Source organism: Torulaspora globosa, chromosome 1 (genome assembly GCF_014133895.1).
Source record: "Torulaspora globosa chromosome 1, complete sequence".
NCBI lineage: Eukaryota > Fungi > Ascomycota > Saccharomycetes > Saccharomycetales > Saccharomycetaceae > Torulaspora > Torulaspora globosa.
This window is the reverse complement of record NC_050727.1, coordinates 1,552,723-1,572,118: the sequence shown is the minus strand read 5'-3', so window position 1 is coordinate 1,572,118 and position 19,396 is coordinate 1,552,723. Positions and strand designations below refer to the sequence as shown.

The 19,396-nt window shown below is 46.1% G+C and overlaps 7 protein-coding genes across 7 annotated transcripts; 4 read left to right on the top strand and 3 right to left on the bottom strand.

Annotated features, from left to right (window-relative positions):
- Window positions 1-44: 44 nt before the first annotated feature.
- ACC1 (acetyl-CoA carboxylase ACC1) lies at window positions 45-6,737 on the top strand (the record flags this gene model as incomplete). The annotated part of the gene is made up of 1 exon (XM_037281846.1): window positions 45-6,737. The coding sequence occupies one exon, from the start codon at window positions 45-47 to the stop codon at window positions 6,735-6,737; it is 6,693 nt and encodes a 2,230-aa protein (XP_037137741.1).
- Window positions 6,738-6,992: 255 nt separating this feature from the next.
- On the bottom strand, window positions 6,993-8,120 carry SMM1 (tRNA-dihydrouridine(20) synthase (NAD(+)); the record flags this gene model as incomplete). Its single annotated transcript, XM_037281845.1, has 1 exon — window positions 6,993-8,120. The coding sequence occupies one exon, from the start codon at window positions 8,118-8,120 to the stop codon at window positions 6,993-6,995; it is 1,128 nt and encodes a 375-aa protein (XP_037137740.1).
- Window positions 8,121-8,384: 264 nt separating this feature from the next.
- On the top strand, window positions 8,385-10,184 carry HG536_0A08810 (uncharacterized protein; the record flags this gene model as incomplete). The annotated part of the gene is made up of 1 exon (XM_037281844.1): window positions 8,385-10,184. One exon carries the CDS (start codon window positions 8,385-8,387, stop codon window positions 10,182-10,184), a length of 1,800 nt encoding a protein of 599 aa, XP_037137739.1.
- HG536_0A08800 (uncharacterized protein) lies at window positions 10,181-10,918 on the bottom strand (the record flags this gene model as incomplete). Its single annotated transcript, XM_037281843.1, has 1 exon — window positions 10,181-10,918. The coding sequence occupies one exon, from the start codon at window positions 10,916-10,918 to the stop codon at window positions 10,181-10,183; it is 738 nt and encodes a 245-aa protein (XP_037137738.1).
- Window positions 10,919-11,548: 630 nt separating this feature from the next.
- On the top strand, window positions 11,549-14,146 carry PHO91 (Pho91p; the record flags this gene model as incomplete). The annotated part of the gene is made up of 1 exon (XM_037281842.1): window positions 11,549-14,146. One exon carries the CDS (start codon window positions 11,549-11,551, stop codon window positions 14,144-14,146), a length of 2,598 nt encoding a protein of 865 aa, XP_037137737.1.
- Window positions 14,147-14,214: 68 nt separating this feature from the next.
- Window positions 14,215-15,696, bottom strand: URK1 (uridine kinase URK1; the record flags this gene model as incomplete). Its single annotated transcript, XM_037281841.1, has 1 exon — window positions 14,215-15,696. One exon carries the CDS (start codon window positions 15,694-15,696, stop codon window positions 14,215-14,217), a length of 1,482 nt encoding a protein of 493 aa, XP_037137736.1.
- An 892-nt stretch (window positions 15,697-16,588) lies between these two features.
- On the top strand, window positions 16,589-19,249 carry PRP2 (DEAH-box RNA-dependent ATPase PRP2; the record flags this gene model as incomplete). The annotated part of the gene is made up of 1 exon (XM_037281840.1): window positions 16,589-19,249. The coding sequence occupies one exon, from the start codon at window positions 16,589-16,591 to the stop codon at window positions 19,247-19,249; it is 2,661 nt and encodes an 886-aa protein (XP_037137735.1).
- Window positions 19,250-19,396: the final 147 nt, after the last annotated feature.

Genomic DNA, 19,396 nt, shown 5'->3' with positions numbered 1-19,396 from the left:
AGCATTGGCCCAAGTTCATTAGTACAAAGAATAAGCTAACCAAGATGAGTGAAGAGAGTTTGTTCGAGGTTTCGAATCAAAATGGTGAATATGAGACTACAGATTACTCTAGCCAGCATGCGAAGCTGGCGCCCCACTTCATTGGGTACAACAATTTGCAGACCGCGGAAGAGTCTCCTTTAAAGAATTTCGTCAGAACTCACGGTGGCCACACAGTTATATCGAAAGTGCTTATTGCCAATAACGGTATTGCTGCAGTGAAGGAGATTCGTTCGGTGAGGAAATGGGCTTACGAAACATTTGGTAACGAAAGGGCAGTGCAATTTGTTGCGATGGCCACACCAGAAGATTTGGAGGCCAACGCTGAGTACATTAGAATGGCTGATCAATACGTAGAAGTTCCAGGTGGTACAAATAACAACAACTATGCTAACGTTGATCTTATCGTCGACATCGCTGAAAGAGCAGATGTAGATGCCGTCTGGGCAGGTTGGGGTCACGCTTCAGAGAACCCACTGCTGCCGGAAAGTTTGGCTAGATCAAAGAGGAAAGTTATCTTCATTGGGCCTCCGGGCAATGCAATGAGGTCGCTAGGTGATAAGATTTCTTCTACCATCGTTGCCCAACACGCAAAGGTCCCCTGTATACCTTGGTCTGGTACTGGTGTCGATGAAGTTAAAGTCGATGAAGAAACTAACTTGGTCTCGGTGGAAGATTCCGTTTACGCAAAGGGTTGCTGTTCTTCTCCAGAGGATGGTTTAATAAAGGCCAAAGAGATCGGTTTCCCAGTGATGATTAAAGCCTCCGAAGGTGGTGGTGGTAAAGGTATCAGGAAAGTTGAGCGCGAAGAGGATTTCATCTCGTTATATCACCAAGCCGCCAATGAAATTCCTGGCTCTCCTATCTTCATCATGAAATTGGCTGGCAAGGCACGTCACTTGGAAGTGCAATTGCTAGCAGATCAATACGGTACAAATATCTCGCTGTTTGGTCGTGACTGTTCCGTGCAAAGACGTCATCAAAAGATTATAGAAGAGGCCCCAGTGACAATCGCTAAACCCGACACTTTCACCGAAATGGAGAAGGCTGCGATTAGATTAGGTAAACTGGTCGGTTATGTCTCCGCTGGTACTGTCGAGTATTTATATTCTCATGATGATGACAAATTTTATTTCTTGGAATTAAATCCAAGATTACAAGTGGAGCATCCAACTACAGAGATGGTTTCAGGTGTTAATCTACCTGCTGCTCAATTGCAAATTGCGATGGGTATTCCAATGCACAGAATTCGTGATATTAGAGAGCTGTACGGATTGAACCCACATACTGCTACCCCAATCGATTTTGAGTTCAAATCCGAACAATCCTTGAAAACTCAAAGAAGGCCAATTCCAAAGGGCCACTGCACCGCTTGTCGTATTACTTCGGAAGATCCAAATGAAGGTTTTAAGCCATCCGGTGGTTCTTTACATGATTTAAATTTCCGTTCTTCCTCAAATGTTTGGGGTTACTTCTCTGTTGGTAATAATGGTGGTATTCATTCATTTTCCGATTCGCAGTTTGGTCATATTTTTGCCTTCGGTGAAAATAGACAGGCCTCAAGGAAGCATATGGTTGTCGCTTTGAAAGAATTATCGATCAGAGGTGATTTTAGAACCACTGTCGAATATTTAATCAAACTACTGGAGACTGAAGATTTCGAGGAAAACACCATCACCACTGGTTGGTTAGATGACTTAATTTCTCAGAAAATGACAGCTGAAAAGCCAGATCCAACATTAGCTGTTATTTGTGGAGCTGCTACTAAGGCTTTTATTGCATCTGAAGCGGCTCGTCAGGACTATATCGACTCCTTGAAGAGAGGCCAAGTGCCGGCAAAGACTTTGCTACAGACTATGTTCCCAGTGGAATTTATTCATGAAGGTAAAAGATACAAGTTCACTGTTGCGAAATCTGCAGATGATCGTTATACTCTCTTCATCAATGGTTCTAAGTGCGAAGTTCGTGCTCGCAAACTTTCTGATGGCGGTCTCTTGATTGCCGTTGGCGGTAAATCTCACACAATCTACTGGAAGGAGGAAGTCGCCGCAACGAGACTCTCTGTTGACTCAATGACGACGCTGTTAGAAGTTGAAAATGATCCCACGCAACTACGTACCCCATCTCCAGGTAAACTGGTCAAATTCTTGGTTGAGAATGGTGACCACATTACTGCCGGTCAGCCATACGCTGAAGTTGAAGTGATGAAAATGCAAATGCCCTTGATCGCACAAGAAAGCGGTGTAGTTCAATTGTTGAAGCAACCTGGTTCCACCATTGCTGCCGGTGACATTATTGCAATCTTGAGTCTGGATGACCCTTCAAAGGTGAAGCATGCTTTGCCATTCGAAGGTATGCTACCAGATTTGGGAGCCCCAATTATCGAGGGTACAAAACCAGCCTACAAATTCAAGTCCTTGGTTACAACTCTTGAGAACATATTGAAGGGCTATGATAACCAAGTGATCATGAATGCCTCTTTGCAACAATTAATTGAGGTTTTGAGGGATCCAAAATTGCCTTACTCTGAGTGGAAGCTACAAATTTCTGCTCTACATTCGAGATTACCAGCAAAGCTTGATGAGCAATTGGAACAATTAGTCGATCGTTCTGCTAAACGTTCTGCTATATTTCCAGCCAGGCAGCTAACTAAGTTAATGGAAAGCGCTTTGAAACAACCAGACTCAGACAGCATGCTGGGCGTTGTGGTGGAGCCATTGTTGGAAATTACAAGACGCTATGCGAATGGTTTGGCTGCTCACGAACACTCTGTGTTTGTCAAGTTCCTGGAGGAGTACTATAACGTTGAAAAACTGTTCAACGGTCCAAATGTTCGCGAAGAGAACGTCATTTTGAAGTTGCGTGATGAAAACATTGATAATTTAGAAAAGGTTGTACTGATTGTTTTATCACATGCAAAGGTTTCAGCAAAGAACAATTTGATTCTAGCAATTTTGAAGCATTACCAACCTCTCTGTAAGATATCTTCAGATGTTGCTTCCATTATTTCCGCTCCATTAAAGCACATTGTGGAATTGCAATCCAAGGCTACCGCTAAGGTAGCCTTGCAAGCTAGGGAGATCTTGATTCAAGGCGCATTGCCCTCAGTCAAGGAAAGAACAGAGCAGATTGAACACATCCTAAAATCTTCTGTCGTTCAGACTTCTTATGGAGCCACGAAACCAAAGCGCACTGAACCTGACATGGAAATTTTGAAGGATTTGATTGATTCCAACTATGTGGTGTTCGATGTTTTGACCCAATTTTTGAGTCACCGCGATCCTGCTGTCGCTGCTGCTGCTGCTCAAGTTTACATTCGTAGAGCTTATAGAGCTTACACGATCGGAGATGTCCATGTTCACAATACAAATAATCCGATCTGCGAATGGAAGTTCCAGTTGCCATCCGCAGCTTTCACAGCAATTCCTCAGATGAAATCTAAGCTGGGCATGAACAGAGCGATGTCTGTTTCTGACCTGACTTACACTGCTGATAGCCAGAGCTCGCCGTTGAGAACAGGTATCTTAGTGTCTGCCGAGCACCTCGACGATGCTGACGATGCTTTATCTCAAAGTCTGGAGGTCATTCCAAGAAACAGCTCGTCTGCTAACGGTCCAGCTCCAGACAGATCCGGAAGCACTCAATCTTTGAGCAATGTCGCCAACATTTATGTCCACTCAACCGATGGATTTGAGTCAGAACAGGAAGTCTTGAAGAGATTGAGTGAAATTTTGGAAACCAATAAGCAAGAACTTATCTCATCCGCTATTCGTCGTATCACCTTCATGTTTGGATACAGCGATGGTTCTTATCCAAAGTATTACACTTTCAAGGGCCCAAGCTATAATGAAGATGAAACAATTCGTCATATCGAGCCTGCTCTGGCTTTCCAGTTGGAGTTAGGAAGAATGTCGAATTTTAACATCAAGTCGATTTTCACTGAAAACAGAAACATCCATGTTTATGAAGCAGTTGGTAAGACATCTCCTTTAGATAAGAGATTCTTTACCAGAGGTATCATTAGAACTGGACGTATTCGCGATGACATTTCCATCCAAGAGTATCTGACTTCTGAAGCAAACAGATTGATGAGCGATATTCTGGATAACCTTGAAATTATTGACACCTCAAATTCTGACTTGAACCATATCTTCATTAACTTTTCTGCCGTTTTCGACGTTTCTCCAGAAGATGTCGAGGCCGCCTTTGGCGGCTTCCTGCAAAGGTTCGGAAAGAGGCTGTTGAGATTGAGAATCGCATCTGCCGAGATCCGTATTATCATTCAAGACCCACAAACTAAAACTCCGGTTCCTCTGCGCGCTTTGATTAACAATGTTTCCGGCTATGTTGTCAAAACAGAACTGTATACCGAGGTGAAGAATGCGAAGGGCGAGTGGGTCTTCAAGTCGTTAGGTAAACCAGGATCTATGCACTTGAGGCCAATCGCTACCCCATACCCTGTAAAGGAATGGTTGCAACCAAAGCGTTACAAAGCACACTTGATGGGCACAACTTACGTTTACGATTTTCCAGATTTGTTTCATCAAGCTGCTGTCTCCCAGTGGGAAAAATACTCTCCAGAAACAAAGCTAGCTGATGATTTCTTCGTTGCTAACGAATTGATTGAAGATGAAAATGGCGAATTGACCGAAGTTGATCGGGAGGCTGGTGCCAATGCAATCGGTATGGTTGCATTCAAGATTACTGTTAAGACTCCTGAATACCCTCGTGGTCGTCAGTTCGTCGTTGTTGCTAATGATATCACTTTCAAAATTGGTTCATTTGGCCCACAGGAAGATGAATTCTTTAACAAAGTTACTGAGTATGCCAGAAAACGTGGTATTCCAAGAATATACTTGTCTGCCAACTCTGGTGCTAGAATCGGTATCGCCGAAGAATTAGTGCCTTTATTCCTGGTTGCTTGGAAAGATGCCTCCGACTCCACTAAAGGTTTCGACTACCTATATTTGACCAGCGAAAACTTGCAAGAATTGAAGAAATATGGTAAAGATAATGCCGTGGTCACTGAGCGCATAGTTGAAGAAGGCCAGGAGAGGCATGTCATCAAAGCAATCATCGGTGCCGATGACGGCCTGGGTGTGGAATGTTTGAAGGGATCTGGCTTGATTGCAGGTGCTACCTCAAAAGCTTACCACGATATTTTCACCATAACTCTGGTTACATGTAGATCTGTTGGTATCGGTGCCTACTTGGTTAGATTAGGTCAAAGAGCCATTCAAATTGAGGGTCAACCAATCATCTTGACCGGTGCACCAGCAATTAATAAGGTTTTGGGTAGAGAAGTTTACTCCTCCAACCTTCAACTCGGTGGTACCCAGATCATGTACAATAATGGTGTTTCGCATTTAACAGCAGCAGATGACTTGGCTGCTGTTGAAAAAATTTATGAATGGTTGTCTTACATTCCTGCCAAGCGCAACATGCCCGTGCCAATCCTCGAAACCCAAGACAAATGGGATCGTGCAATTGAGTATGCTCCGCAAGAAAACGAGGCTTACGACGTCAGATGGATGATTGCTGGTCGTGACACTGAGGAAGGTTACCAATCCGGTCTCTTTGATAAAGGTAGTTTCTTCGAAACTTTGTCCGGCTGGGCGAAGGGTGTTGTCGTTGGTAGAGCACGTCTGGGAGGTATTCCACTGGGTGTCATCGCTGTCGAAACCAGAATGATTGAAAACTTGATCCCAGCTGATCCAGCTAATCCTAGCTCAACTGAGACCTTGATCCAGGAAGCTGGTCAAGTGTGGTATCCAAATTCTGCTTTCAAGACCGCCCAAGCAATTAACGATTTCAATCACGGTGAGCAACTACCTCTAATGATTCTAGCTAACTGGAGAGGTTTCTCAGGTGGCCAACGTGATATGTACAATGAGGTCTTAAAATACGGTTCCTTCATTGTCGATGCCTTGGTTGACTATAAGCAGCCAATCATGATTTATATTCCACCAACCGGTGAATTGAGAGGTGGTTCTTGGGTTGTCGTTGATCCAACCATCAATCCAGAGCAAATGGAAATGTACGCTGATGTTGACTCTAGGGCTGGTATTCTAGAACCTGCAGGTATGGTTGGTGTCAAGTACCGTAGAGAGAAACTACTCGGAACTATGGCCAGATTGGATCCAACTTACAAAGCGTTGAAACAAAAACTGGCTGATTCATCGCTATCGAGCGAAGAACATCAAGAGATCTCCAAAAAACTTGCCAGCCGCGAACAATTACTATCACCAATTTACAGTCAAATCAGTGTACAATTCGCCGACCTACACGATAGGTCAACCCGTATGTTGGCTAAAGGCGTAATCAGAAAGGAATTACATTGGACAGAGGCCCGTCGCTTCTTCTTCTGGAGATTGAGACGTAGATTGAATGAAGAATATTTGATCAAGAGATTAGATGCCGAATTGCCACTAGCGTCGAGATTAGAGAAGATTGCTAGACTGAGATCATGGTACCCAGCATCTGTTGATCACGAAAATGATAGACAAGTTGCCACTTGGATAGAAGAAAACTATCAGCTACTGGATGAGCATTTGAAATCCTTGAAAGTAGAATCGTTTGCTCAAGGCTTGGCCAAGTCTCTAAGAAACGATCACGATAATGTTATTAACGGACTGTCCGAAGTGTTGAAGATGTTGTCCACCGAAGACAAGGAAAAGATTTCCAAATGTCTGAAATAAGCCGTCACCTACAGGTGACATCAATTTACTCTTTAGGAACAAAAATGAAGGATGTAACGAGTGGCTATGGTCAGGGGTTTGGTTGTTGTTTTTCCCTGGCCCGACCACTAGTTTGAAGCTCATTTATTCCGATTATTGCTATCGATTATAAACAATTTTATTTGTATATGTAGATATAGATGACCGAAAAGTCTATGACGATTGGTTAACTGTAACAACGCGTACCTGAATATATATCTGTTACAATGCCTTGGCTCATGCCTGTAAGTTCGAGTCAACATTACCTGCTAACTTCCTCCTCTTCTCTTGTTGCTTTTGCTGTGACTTCAAATCGTTAGCCTTCCGCTTGAGCAGCTTTTCCTGCTCCCTGCAACTATCGATGTAGGCAGAAGGATCTAACAACATCTCTCCATTGGGTCCTAGCTGATTCAGAACGTACTGGATCTCAACCATTGTCTTGCATCGAGCAAAAAGCTGGAAGAACTTGCTCTTACCAGGAACCAATCTCGAGAGCATATACTTGGTGTTTCCCAGATGGTTATCGAATTCCGCCGCTATTTTGATATATTGCCTACAGCTTTCATACCATGGCAGCGGGTTTCCGCTGAAGACCGTAGGGTTGCTCTCAGCACAGTCGGCCATCATCCCCCCAATGTCGCCCGGCAGCCGCAGCTCTTCTTTCAAACTGTTGAAATGGCCTCTGTCTCGTACGGCACCGTTCATTATCAAAGAGACGCTCATCTTCTGGCATATCCTGTAGATGCCTGGGATATAGTCCCTGATGGGCGCCTCACGGTTCCTCATGGGCGTTGTTCTGCAATGGACCGTCAGGTTCGAGATCCCCGTGGAACACAGTCTTTCCACCAACTGCAAGGTAGACTTCTCATCGTCCAGAAGCCGTATCTTGACACTGATGGGCTTCCCATGCGGCTTACCGACCTTGGCGACGAGCTCTTCCAGAATCGCGCACAGCCTGTCTGGCGTTCTCAGCAAGGCAGCACCCATCCCCGAATGGATAGAGAAGTGTTTCGGGCATCCCGCGTTCACGTCAATCCCATCGACGTCCCTAATCACCTTCAAGGCTGCTTCCAGCGCCAGGGACGGCGTAGCCGTCCCGATCTGGAAGATTATCTTCCCTCTCTCCTTCTCCGGGAAAGTCCTAAACACCAATGTCGCCGGCTTGGCTCCGCCAGTCGATGGGATAACGAAATCCACAGTTTTAAGCTTTTCGTTAACAATCCGATCGCACTGGATCAGCTTCTTGTCCACAATTTCCGGAGACCAAACCAGATCTGCTCCGTGCTGTAGCGCCAGCAGCCTCGTTGGAAGCTCACCAGCCCTCACCATCGGTGCCAGCACCAGCTTCCCAGCGTAGCAGACCATCCTAACCACCTATTCGCCCGCTTTCAGCAGTTTTAACCGAGCTCATCGATTTCTTAAACTGAAATTTTTCAAATTTCAACCTCTATGGCGTCATACTAGCATTCGCGTCCTGAAACATTTCTGCAAGCTGAAACGAGCTTAAACCATAACAAACATTTCGTGTTCTGGGGAAAGTAAGCCAGTATATAAGAGCTTGTGTGTTGGGAATGTACCGGGGAATCCAGTGTATTGGTCATTTCGAAAGAGCTGGAGCTCGGGAGCGCTATGAGCAGCATGTTTAGAAACTTGAAGGAGAGATTCCGTAGTAATGGCAACGGCAGCGGGAACAAGCAGCAATTGAGAAGCAGCAGCAGTGTGATGCAGGGACTGGAGAAGATGAGAAGGGGTGAAAGGAAACAGAAGGAAAAGCCGCAGGTTAGGTCGTTTTCCGCGCCGATCGAGGTGCCGAAACCGGTGTTCTCGCCATTGGGGAGCCCCAGGACAGTTTCTTCCGAGGTTATGTCGAGTGTAAGCGGGGGTCAAGGCAACAGGTACTACATCTACGATTCGAAGGCGTATCTAAACGCAGATAAGAGCGAGAGGTTTGATATTTTCGAGAAACCGGGCGCAATAAATCCAACGTCCACCAGATACGTGATACAGTACTTGATAAATCGCACCAGGGAGCTGATTTTGCAGAACGAAGACAGCAAGGTGCTCCTGCAGGTTTTCAAGCCGAACCTGCACCATTTCTCGCAGAAGGAAGTGGTCGAGGTGACCAGTGTGCTGAAAAACTTGTTCCCACATGATGGTTGCAGCTTGAAAGGTGACGATTTGGCGACTGCGATAAAGGCTAATTTCAAGGAAAGAATAAACACTTTGTCACTGGCGTTGAGAATTCTCTGGAATCAGTTCCCGCTCGGCATAATGCCCTGGGACTCGTACCACAGATTTGTGAAATGGGAGAGGGAAAATGGATACCCGCTGGAATCGTTCCACTTCAGACTGTCGAAGTTTCTTCCCAACAAGGACTACACTTTCTGCGTGTTTGCATTTTTAGAGTTCATCTTGTGCATTTTGCTGCAGAATAACAAGCAGCTCATCCACAAGAGCGGGCAGATGGACCTTATATTCACCGCTGGGCCCACCTGTTTCACGCGGGAAAGGACCGAGGACCCAGATGATGATCTACCGCCCGTGATCCGGTCGTACCACAACCGGGGCAGCGCTCTACACAGGCTGTTTGTCGGATACCTGCGGTCGCTGAACCACGAGGGGAAAGTGAATGATTTTTACCTGTCAGATATCTTCCATATCGACCAATACCCACCAGCCGCATATACGGCCAGGTCGTCAAAAGCTTTGACGTTGACGATTCCCTTTGAAAGCTCGAAGGGCAACGACTTCACCACGCTGATATACCAGGCAGCAACCGCCAAACAGCGCTTCTACTCGTCCAAGACGTCTTTTTCCAAGGTGGAAAACAATTTTCTCGACCAATTCGAGGACCAGACCTTGAGGGTGATAACGACTTTCTTTTCAGAGTCGTCAAACAGATACATCACAACGTTTGACAACGGATTCAACACAGAGGTGCTTGACAATTCAGAGAACGGCAAACAGGGTCCCAAAGTTGGCGACGACCAGTATGCTGTAGCGACGTGGCTGCAGTTCGCCAAGGAGCAAAATTCGTTCGACGAGCTGCTGGGCATGCTAGAGGGCGGAAATTGTGCAGAAGGCGGAACGCTAGCGCTCGGAGCAGGTGGGATGACCCTACAGCAACCCATGAAGCTCCAGAGAGAAAGAGCTGACGACTCCAAAGTACGAGTCGGGAAGATGGACGTCACGGAGTGGATCATTTCGGCCTGGAAGAACGACATGTTCATGGGTAAAGTGCAAAACACATTGCTGATCAAGCTCACCAAAAAGATCGGCGAGTGCAACTGGTTAGTGATAACATGCGAGAGACAACAGCGACAGCGCCGGGGAGACGCTCCAACTCAAAGCATCTCAGGCACAGGCAATGCGAACGCGCTTAACGACTTGTTAGACAGCTGTTACACAGAAAGTGTTATCATGACTTAAGCCCTCTTATATAATGCTTTATTGAACTTTACCGCAACGGAGTTTCTTCTATGATGATGTCTGGTGCAGGCACACGACAGATCCAAGCAATAGCTATCCGCTATGGACGACGACGACGAGCAGGGCGACAGCGAGGCTCCCTCTTCGCCAGCCTGCGGCGATCTCCGCTTCGTCAGAGGTGGCAACCGCATGATGGTAGGATCCATGTCCGCGGCGCAAGACAGGCTTCTCAGTATTGGCGAGTTCCCGCTCGCCGTGCTGACACATGAACCACGATGCTGATGCACTTGGAAATGATGACGACTGTAATGGTTGTGGGGCAGCCTGGGCTCGCTATACCTTCTGGCGACCGGATTGCTGCCTGCCGTTTTCGGCGAGCCCTGCTCGCCGTTATCTCGATGCACACACTGATAAAAGTCGCTAATGTGCAGCGAATTCGCATTCGACGCCCGCCGCGACGACGCTGGCGACACATAACCCTCCTCCGGCTCCTCCCTGGACGCTTCCCTCAACGAATATCGACGGAGAGAACCCATCGACGACCTGCTGCTCGGCCCACTCGGCTCCAGAACGCCCGGCTCATCTGCTTCTATGTTCAGAACCGTCTTCACCACCTTATTGCCCGCCACAGGCTCGAAGCCTTCGCCCGATTCCTTGTTTCCATCCTCGTAATGGACCGTGATATGAGCTGATACCGGCCTATTCAAAGCCCATCTCGTTTCTGCGCCTTCCATGTTCCCAGATACCTTTCCCAAACGAGCTGCAAAGCTAAACACAGATACAAACACTACTTATATACAACGGAGGATCCACAAACGACGCAAAACCCTGTGACAGGGCTGTACACGTACAGATGCAACTTAAACTCTAATCAATCTCTATCTGTCGACGCGAAAGGACGGAGATGGATCAAGAATGTGGCACCAGTATGGAGTTTGAGCCTTCTTGCAAGACAGCAAAGTATCAGCAAAGTATCAACAAGGAGCTTTCTTACAAGATTTTTGCTAGAGCTTCGTTGTTTGCTGATGGACTTCCTTTGTTTTTGTGGCAGTCGACTTTAAGGGAGCCTCCACAAAAAAAAAGAGGGGCCAAAAGGGGGGGGTTGCTAAAAATGTCCGGTATAAGCCCTGATACCGGACAGATGAGAATGTCCGGTACGTCCCCGGACCTATCGGATAAACATAAATTGTCCGATTTGTCCCCCTCAGGGTTGGTTTGTCCGAGACTTTTTTGATCTTTTCCAGCTCTCTAACTAGCAGCCAGGAATAAACGTGTTGGTGGAAGCTATAGCAGAAGGGCAGTTGGAGATCTTGAGATCGTGAAGCATTGGCGCCGCCAGCTGTGACGAGGCAGGTGTTTAGAGAATGAAATTCTCGCATTCTTTGCAGTTTAATGCTGTCCCTGAGTGGTCTTCCAAGTATATTGCTTATTCACATTTGAAAAAACTAATCTATGCCCTGCAGAAGGATAAGCTGTATTCATCTGTGCCAGCAGTGACGATAGAACCGGAGACGCGGCCGTTGTTGTCAGGCGCCGCTTCTCACGATGTGTATGTGAACCGCTTCATATCGGCGTTGGAAGTTGAGCTGAGGAAAATCGACAAGTTCTTCAAGTCGCAGGAGACTGGGTTGATTGCGAACTATAATGAATTGAAGGATGACGTGGAGGAGTTTGAACAGGATGTGTTGCACAATCGTGTGGGGTCTCTTAGCGACGCCGTGCCTTCTCAGATCAGAAAGAAACCGTCTCGTCGTTTTAGCGGCGGGTCCCTCGGGCGTGGTGAGGAGGTCGATGACGATGACGAAGAGGACGATGACGGTCGCGAGCAGGATATGGGAAGTTATCTGAGACGTCTACGGTCGAGATCGCGCTCCGTATCGTCGGCTCCCAATGACTCGGAGATAGAAATATACCAGTCCAGATCAAGAGCTACAAACGACACTTCGAATTTTGTGTCGCCCGTCATGGAGAGGAAGATTACCCTTAAGAAGCGGCTAGTAGCTATTTACATGCAACTCTCAGAGCTAAAGAGTTTCATCGAGCTCAATCGCACGGGTTTCTCCAAGATCTGCAAAAAATTCGATAAATCGCTCGACACAAATATTAAGAGCGAGTATCTGTCGTATATCGAGAAGAATTCACACGTTTTCAATCCTTCCACTATTAAGAGAATACAGTTATGTATCACCGAAACAACGATCACATACGCCCAGCTCTCGCAGAACAGGTTTCCTTTTCCCGCCCCTGGTACTGAAGACGAGCTGTTGGACCTTGAGTCCGCAGAGAGAGAGTTATCTTCTCATTTGAGAGAACACGTCGTCTGGGAAAGAAATACTGTGTGGAAGGACATGATTAATTTGGAGAGAAAAGCTCAAAATGTGAAGACAGAGAGTAAGAATTTGTCGACCATCTCGAAACGATACCATGTCAAAGAAATTGATGACAACGGAAATGTGACAATTAAAGCAGAGTCGTTGGCTCAAGAGGTTCCCTTACCTCGCACTTTCAGTGATCTCCTGCGTTCGAACCCTTTGCAGCTTCTAGGACTTTGTCTCAGCTCACCGGCTTTGATCAAGATTACTGCTATACTCATGTGCTTTTTGACTCTTTTAGTATGCTCACCTTTCGAAGATGTCATGCAGAAGAATTGCTTCGCGATTTTGGTCTTTGCATCTCTGCTTTGGGCTACGGAAGCTATTCCCTTGTTCGTCACATCGTTGTTAATTCCATTGCTTATCGTGGTGCTGCCGGTTCTTAAGGACAGCAAGGCTGACGGCGGTTTAATGGAACCCATTCAAGCTTCTCAGTTTATTTTGTCAACAATGTGGTCTAGCGTCATTATGTTACTTTTGGGTGGATTCACATTAGCTGCTGCATTGTCGAAATACAACGTGGCTAAGGTTTTGTCCACGTATATTCTCAGCTCAGCTGGAACCAATCCAAAGATTATTCTTTTGACGAATATGGGCGTCGCATTATTTGCATCAATGTGGGTTTCAAACGTTGCAGCCCCAGTACTGTGTTATTCCATCATTCAGCCACTCCTACGTACTTTGCCAAGGCACAGTTCATATGCAAAGGCGCTGATTCTCGGTATAGCTCTTGCTTCAAACATTGGAGGCATGGCTTCGCCGATCGCCTCGCCCCAAAACATCTTCTCAATAGGTCTGATGGATCCACAGCCATCTTGGGGCGAGTGGTTCATGATCACTATACCTGTATGTCTGGTTTGCGTTGTGTGTATCTGGATTCTGTTGATGATCACTTTCCCCCTGGACCCTTCCTTAAAACTTCTTCAGCTACACCCATTGAAGGATCCTTTCACTTTACAACAATGGTTTGTCACCATAGTATCCTTAGGCACCATAATACTCTGGTGCTTATCCAACAGACTAACAGGGATTTTTGGCGAAATGGGTATCATCTCCATCATACCGCTGGTAATATTTTTCGGTTCAGGATTATTGACGTCTGAGGACTTCAATAATTTCATGTGGACAATAGTTATCCTTGCCATGGGCGGCACCACTCTAGGTAAGGCAGTGACTTCTTCAGGTCTTCTAAGCACAATGGCTACCATCATCAAAGAAAACGTGGAAGATAAACCTGTCTTTGTCATTGTTCTGATCTTTGGATTGGTGATCCTCGCAATGGCAACTTTCGTGTCACATACAGTTGCAGCTATGATCATCGTTCCTTTAATGAGCGAAATTGGTTCCAACTTGCCCTCGGGTGATCATTCAAGACTATTAATCATGGTCGCTTGTCTACTTTGCTCGGGCGCTATGGGTCTGCCTACATCTGGTTTCCCAAATGTGACTGCCATTTCCATGATCGATGAGGTCGGGGACCGTTATCTGACCGTAGGATCATTCATCACACGCGGCGTTCCTTCGAGTTTCATAGCCTATCTGGTCGTCGTATCTTTAGGGTATGGCTTGATGAAAACATTCGGATACTAACCCTCATACTTTACATTTGATTTTCATTAGTCTATAAACAGTTTGAAATAATATCTAAACTTTAGCAATCAGCATCCGAAGTATTTGACATCGACGAAGCGGCATTTAGGCCAAGCTTGCCGATGAACGTCTTCTCTCCTCACGATTGTTCCAGCGAAGAATTCCACTCTGTCATGAAAGGCATTAACTATACGTCTGACACCAAGCTCGGTGGCCAAGTACACAACGACATTTATACGCTCTAGAGGAACGCCATGATCCAGAAGTACTTGAACGGCCATTATCATCGCCGCGCCTGATATGACTTGACCCGCCATCAGGAGCACTCTTTCGAATTTCTCAACGTTCGGTGGTAGAAACTCACCGTGCAGCTGCGGCTCCCCGGTTTGGGAATCTGACTGAATGAGAAGCTTGCCAAGACAAATATTGGGTATAGTATTTTTCAAAGATGGTGTGAAGCAATCACCTGAAGGAATCAGATTTATCGCTGTCACTTGGTCAAAATTGCATTGTGGAATGTTCTTCATCACGGATCCGCTAGGTGTCTCGATTGTTGTCCTGTGGCATACTGGCAGATGATCCAAAACCTTAGACAGCAGTATGGTGGCTATCCTATCGAAATAGAATACAAAGTCGTCGCGCTTCAGATTCTTATCCATGAGCATGGTCATAATAGACATCACCTGATTCGTCTTCTCCAGTTCATGAACCGACGAGTACTCAGTAATGCTTTTAGATCCGTAGAATCCCAATCTAATCAGCTCTTTCAGGTGTTCTTCCGATTTGGCCTGCAATTTCGACTTTATGTGATTTATCAGCAGTTCAACAGCTACGGTGCTATCGCTCAACGAAGGAACAATTGCGTTTGCATTTTGCATCGAAGCCTTTACATATTTGTCGGCGTTGGGCTTGACGAATTTTTCCCACTGTTGTATGCAGCCCTGCAATTCTCTCCCTCTGTAAACTATGTCCCTCGATAAGCGTCTTGCTAGACAAACGTCTAGATCGGCATCAACGTAAATTTTCAGATCCATCAGATCGAGGAGTCTTCTGTCGTGTAGGGCGTAGATCCCCTCCAGTACGATGACACTGGCACCATATATGTTAATATTCTTATTGGGAACTCGGTTGTGCTCAACAAAGCTGTAGACGGGAATCGATGTTTTCTTTCCCTCCTTGAGATTCAAAATGCATTCATAAGCCAGGTCCAGATCGATAGCATTGGGGTGATCGAAGTCATAATCATTTTGAAACGCCCGCTTTCTTTCTTCCGGGGTCAGAGGCTTGTAGAAATTGTCGAGAGAGATCAGAACCGTCCATGGTACATTTATCGAAGACACAATCTTATTCGCGACACTTGTCTTTCCCGAACCAGATGGACCGCCAATTCCGATCACATATGGTGTAGTCCAGGGAGGAATGTATTGCAAACCATCAGATTTTAGTGATGAGACAGAGCTGCTCCTGCGAGGCCCTTTAGGTGTCCCTGAAATCCCACGACTTGGGATAGCTGAGTCTTCTGAGATCGCATTGGGGCGGGATCGCGGCATTGAGATACGATGCTTGCAGGATTGATTTTGGGATTATGTTATTAACGAGTTGAGATTCTTGACGACCTTGTTTTCATGCTCTCGGCATCGACACTGAGCGCTCGTGCGATGAGCTTAGTAGGGCTGATCCAGACAGTTGACCATACGGACAGTAGGTCGTTGTTCGGGTCAGGTTTCTTGTAAGTTAGGCATTTTGAGACATCATCACTTTGCCGCTAGTAAACAGTCAAAATAACCAGCTCAAAGCAAGCGATCAACATCTCTGGTAGACCTTTCTGACCACTCCTCCGAAGCAGAGGTTGAGGGTGGTTGCTCCAGTAACTAGATTCGCCGTATCTGACCACTTAGTGATATGTTTCGATAGAAAAATCGCCTGCGGTTCTTGGAACCTCGATTCCCTGTCGGCGGCTAAAGCTCTCAGCACTGTAACGGTGCAAAGACGTCCACAGCGCCGAGTACCCGGTGGAATGAAGCATTAAAGATGCATGAGCCCACAAGGAGGAGGTTTACAGCACTGAGAGCATGAGACGCTCGATGTTCGTTCCGGCATAAAGGGAAGTATCGTCTGCTATCAAGCTCAAAGAGAAGGTAAGCTGGATGATGGATCTGGACTACTGACTGATGCAAACTGTTTGCCGAGATAGATGTTTGCTTTTAATGTGTGATACATGTGCCAAATTACCGCAGTCCAGATGAAAGAATCGGGGAGAAGAGGTTACTGGCAGTACAGGTCCAAGACTGAATTCCTTTCTGGAAGATCAATGGGTTCTGTTTTCCTTATCGACTCTTTGTTTGTTGATGATAGCATGTACTGCGATGTCGCGATGAGCTTAATTCAGCATTTAAACAAGTCAAATATAGCAAAGGTGTGTGAACCAGAAAAGAGGACCAGATGTCAAGCTACCTGACTGGGAAAGGGAAGAGAAGATACAAGAGATCGCTCGAGTCCCTAAATGATGGTGAAGATGCAGCAAGTCCTGTAGAAGACGGGTCGCTAGAGGAGACCGTGGACCTTGGCGACGACAGGACGTCCAAGGAGGAACAGGACACTGGTGATCTGCGACTACTTGCCCGGCAGAACTACCTCAGCCGAAGAGAGATTCAGAAAATCGAGGCTTTGAGAAAAGACCTACTTCTTCTGGAGGAAGACGTCAAGAAATATGGCTGGGAAGCTCTCACTCAGAGGGAGCGCGATGATATTGCGTTAAAGAGAGAACTGGTCGAGTTATTCGAGAAGAAGGAATCGGATCCGGAGGTGGGATTCAAATTACAGGATGACTATATTGATGGAAAGGGCAAGATAGATGTGGGACGCAAGAGACAAGCCCTCAGCAACCGAGATGATTACTTCCAAAAGCGCAAGACACCGAAACAGCAGGTTTGGGAAGAAAGGCAGCTGCAGAAGGCTATCAGAGAAGAAGGTACAGATGAAATTGCTGTGCCAGATTCAGATAAGTACGAGTTTGTGTTCGATAACGATGCTGCGGTGGAGTTCACTCAAGAAGAAGAAGATGACATATTACCTGAGAAGGACGCTGAATATGAGAACTTGCTTGCAGAAAAGCTGGAAATTGAAGAGAATCGAGTGAGGTCTCTCCAAGAAACGAGAAAGCTTCTACCAGTGTATCAATACAGAGACGACTTACTGCGAGCCATTCGCGAGAATCAGATTCTTATAATCGTTGGTGAAACGGGTTCTGGTAAGACTACGCAATTACCCCAATACTTGGTTGAAGACGGGTATACAGAAGCCGGTAAGCTGCAAATCGCTGTCACTCAACCTCGAAGGGTTGCAGCAACCTCGGTGGCCTCTAGAGTTGCGGATGAGATGAATGTTGTGCTGGGAAACGAAGTTGGGTATTCGATTCGTTTTGAAGACAAAACTAATGGAAAGACAATTCTAAAGTATATGACAGACGGGATGCTTCTCCGAGAGGTCCTGGTGGATCCAGAGCTTAAAAAGTACTCATGTGTTATGATCGATGAAGCGCATGAGCGAACTCTTGCAACCGATATTCTTTTGGGGCTATTGAAAGATATTTTATTGCATCGAAAAGATCTCAAACTGTTGGTTTCATCTGCAACTATGAATGCAGCGAAGTTTTCTCACTTTTTCAATGGCTGCCCCATCTTTAACGTCCCAGGACGAAGATATCCTGTCGATATTCATTATACATTACAGCCGGAGGCTAACTACCTTCAGGCAGCTATCAGCACCATTTTTCAGATTCACACCTCTCAGCCTCTACCGGGAGACATTCTGGTTTTCCTAACTGGTCAGGAGGAGATCGAGTCGGCCAGGCAAAAGATTGAAGAAATCGCCGGAAAAGTAAGTTCCAGTATCGCGCCGATGATATTGGCCCCGATCTATGCCAACCTGCCTCAAGAACAGCAGGAGCTGATATTCCTCAAGACACCTTCAAATTCTAGGAAAATCGTTTTGGCTACCAACATCGCCGAAACATCCCTAACCATCGATGGCATCAAGTTTGTAATTGACCCAGGTTATGTGAAGGAGAATTCGTTTGTGCCCTCGACGGGCATGACTCAGTTAGTCACAGTTCCCTGCTCTAGGGCCTCTGTGGATCAAAGAGCTGGTAGGGCGGGGCGTGTTGGACCGGGAAAGTGTTACCGACTTTTCACCAAGTGGTCGTACTATAACGAACTGGAGTTGATGCCTAAACCAGAGATATTAAGGACCAACTTATCAAGCGTTGTATTGTTGCTACTCTCGCTTGGAATTTCCGATCTGATCAACTTTCCCATGTTAGACAAGCCCAGCATATCTTCATTAACTAGTTCTCTCGAGGATCTCTACCTGCTAGGTGCACTAAACAGCAAGGGAAAAATCACTAGACTAGGAAGGATTATGTGCGAATTTCCTTGCGAACCGCAGTTTGCCAAAGTCATACACACGTCTGCTACGCACGACCAATGCAAGGGCGTACTCGAGGAATGTGTGGATACCGTTGCAATGCTGCATGAAGCTATGTCCCTTTTTGCTGGTCAGAAGGAGCAGAGCTCAGAATTTCTTGGGGAAGTGAGCAGTGACCATATGTTGTACTTGCAAATCTACCAGGAATGGAGGGACTACAATTATTCCCGAGCCTGGTGTCGAGACCATAAGCTCCAGTATAAAACACTATGCAGGGTGCGAAATATTAGAAACCAGTTGTGGAACTGTGCCGAGAAACTGGGTCTTGTCGCAATGAATGAAATTGCCAAAAGGCAGGAGGTAGATGTCGCAGAGAAACTGCCGATAAAGCTAACGAAGTGTTTCATCGCAGGCTTCCCCACTAATATTGCACAGCTGGGGACAACAGGATATCGCACAGTTGGCAAGAAGAGTACTTCAGGCCTCAACGTTTACGTCCATCCGTCAAGTATTCTGAACAAGCAACTGCGTGATAGCGCTCGGAAACCTAGCAAATATGTTCTGTATCAGACATTAATGCTAACATCTAGAGAGTTTATGAGAGATTGCATCCCGATTTATGACGATGCATGGTTACTAGAGATGATCCCGCAAGTTTTCAAAAGAAAGGCTCGATAGCCCATATCAATAACTTGTTTATACAGTGCAGTTAAGCTAATCGAGAGCAAAGTAAACGGTAGCGGTCACCGCAACAGCAATTCTCTCTTCTTGAAAGTCGCTCACTCAGCCATCGCGCTGTTAGTAAGGCATAAACTACTTAAGGTT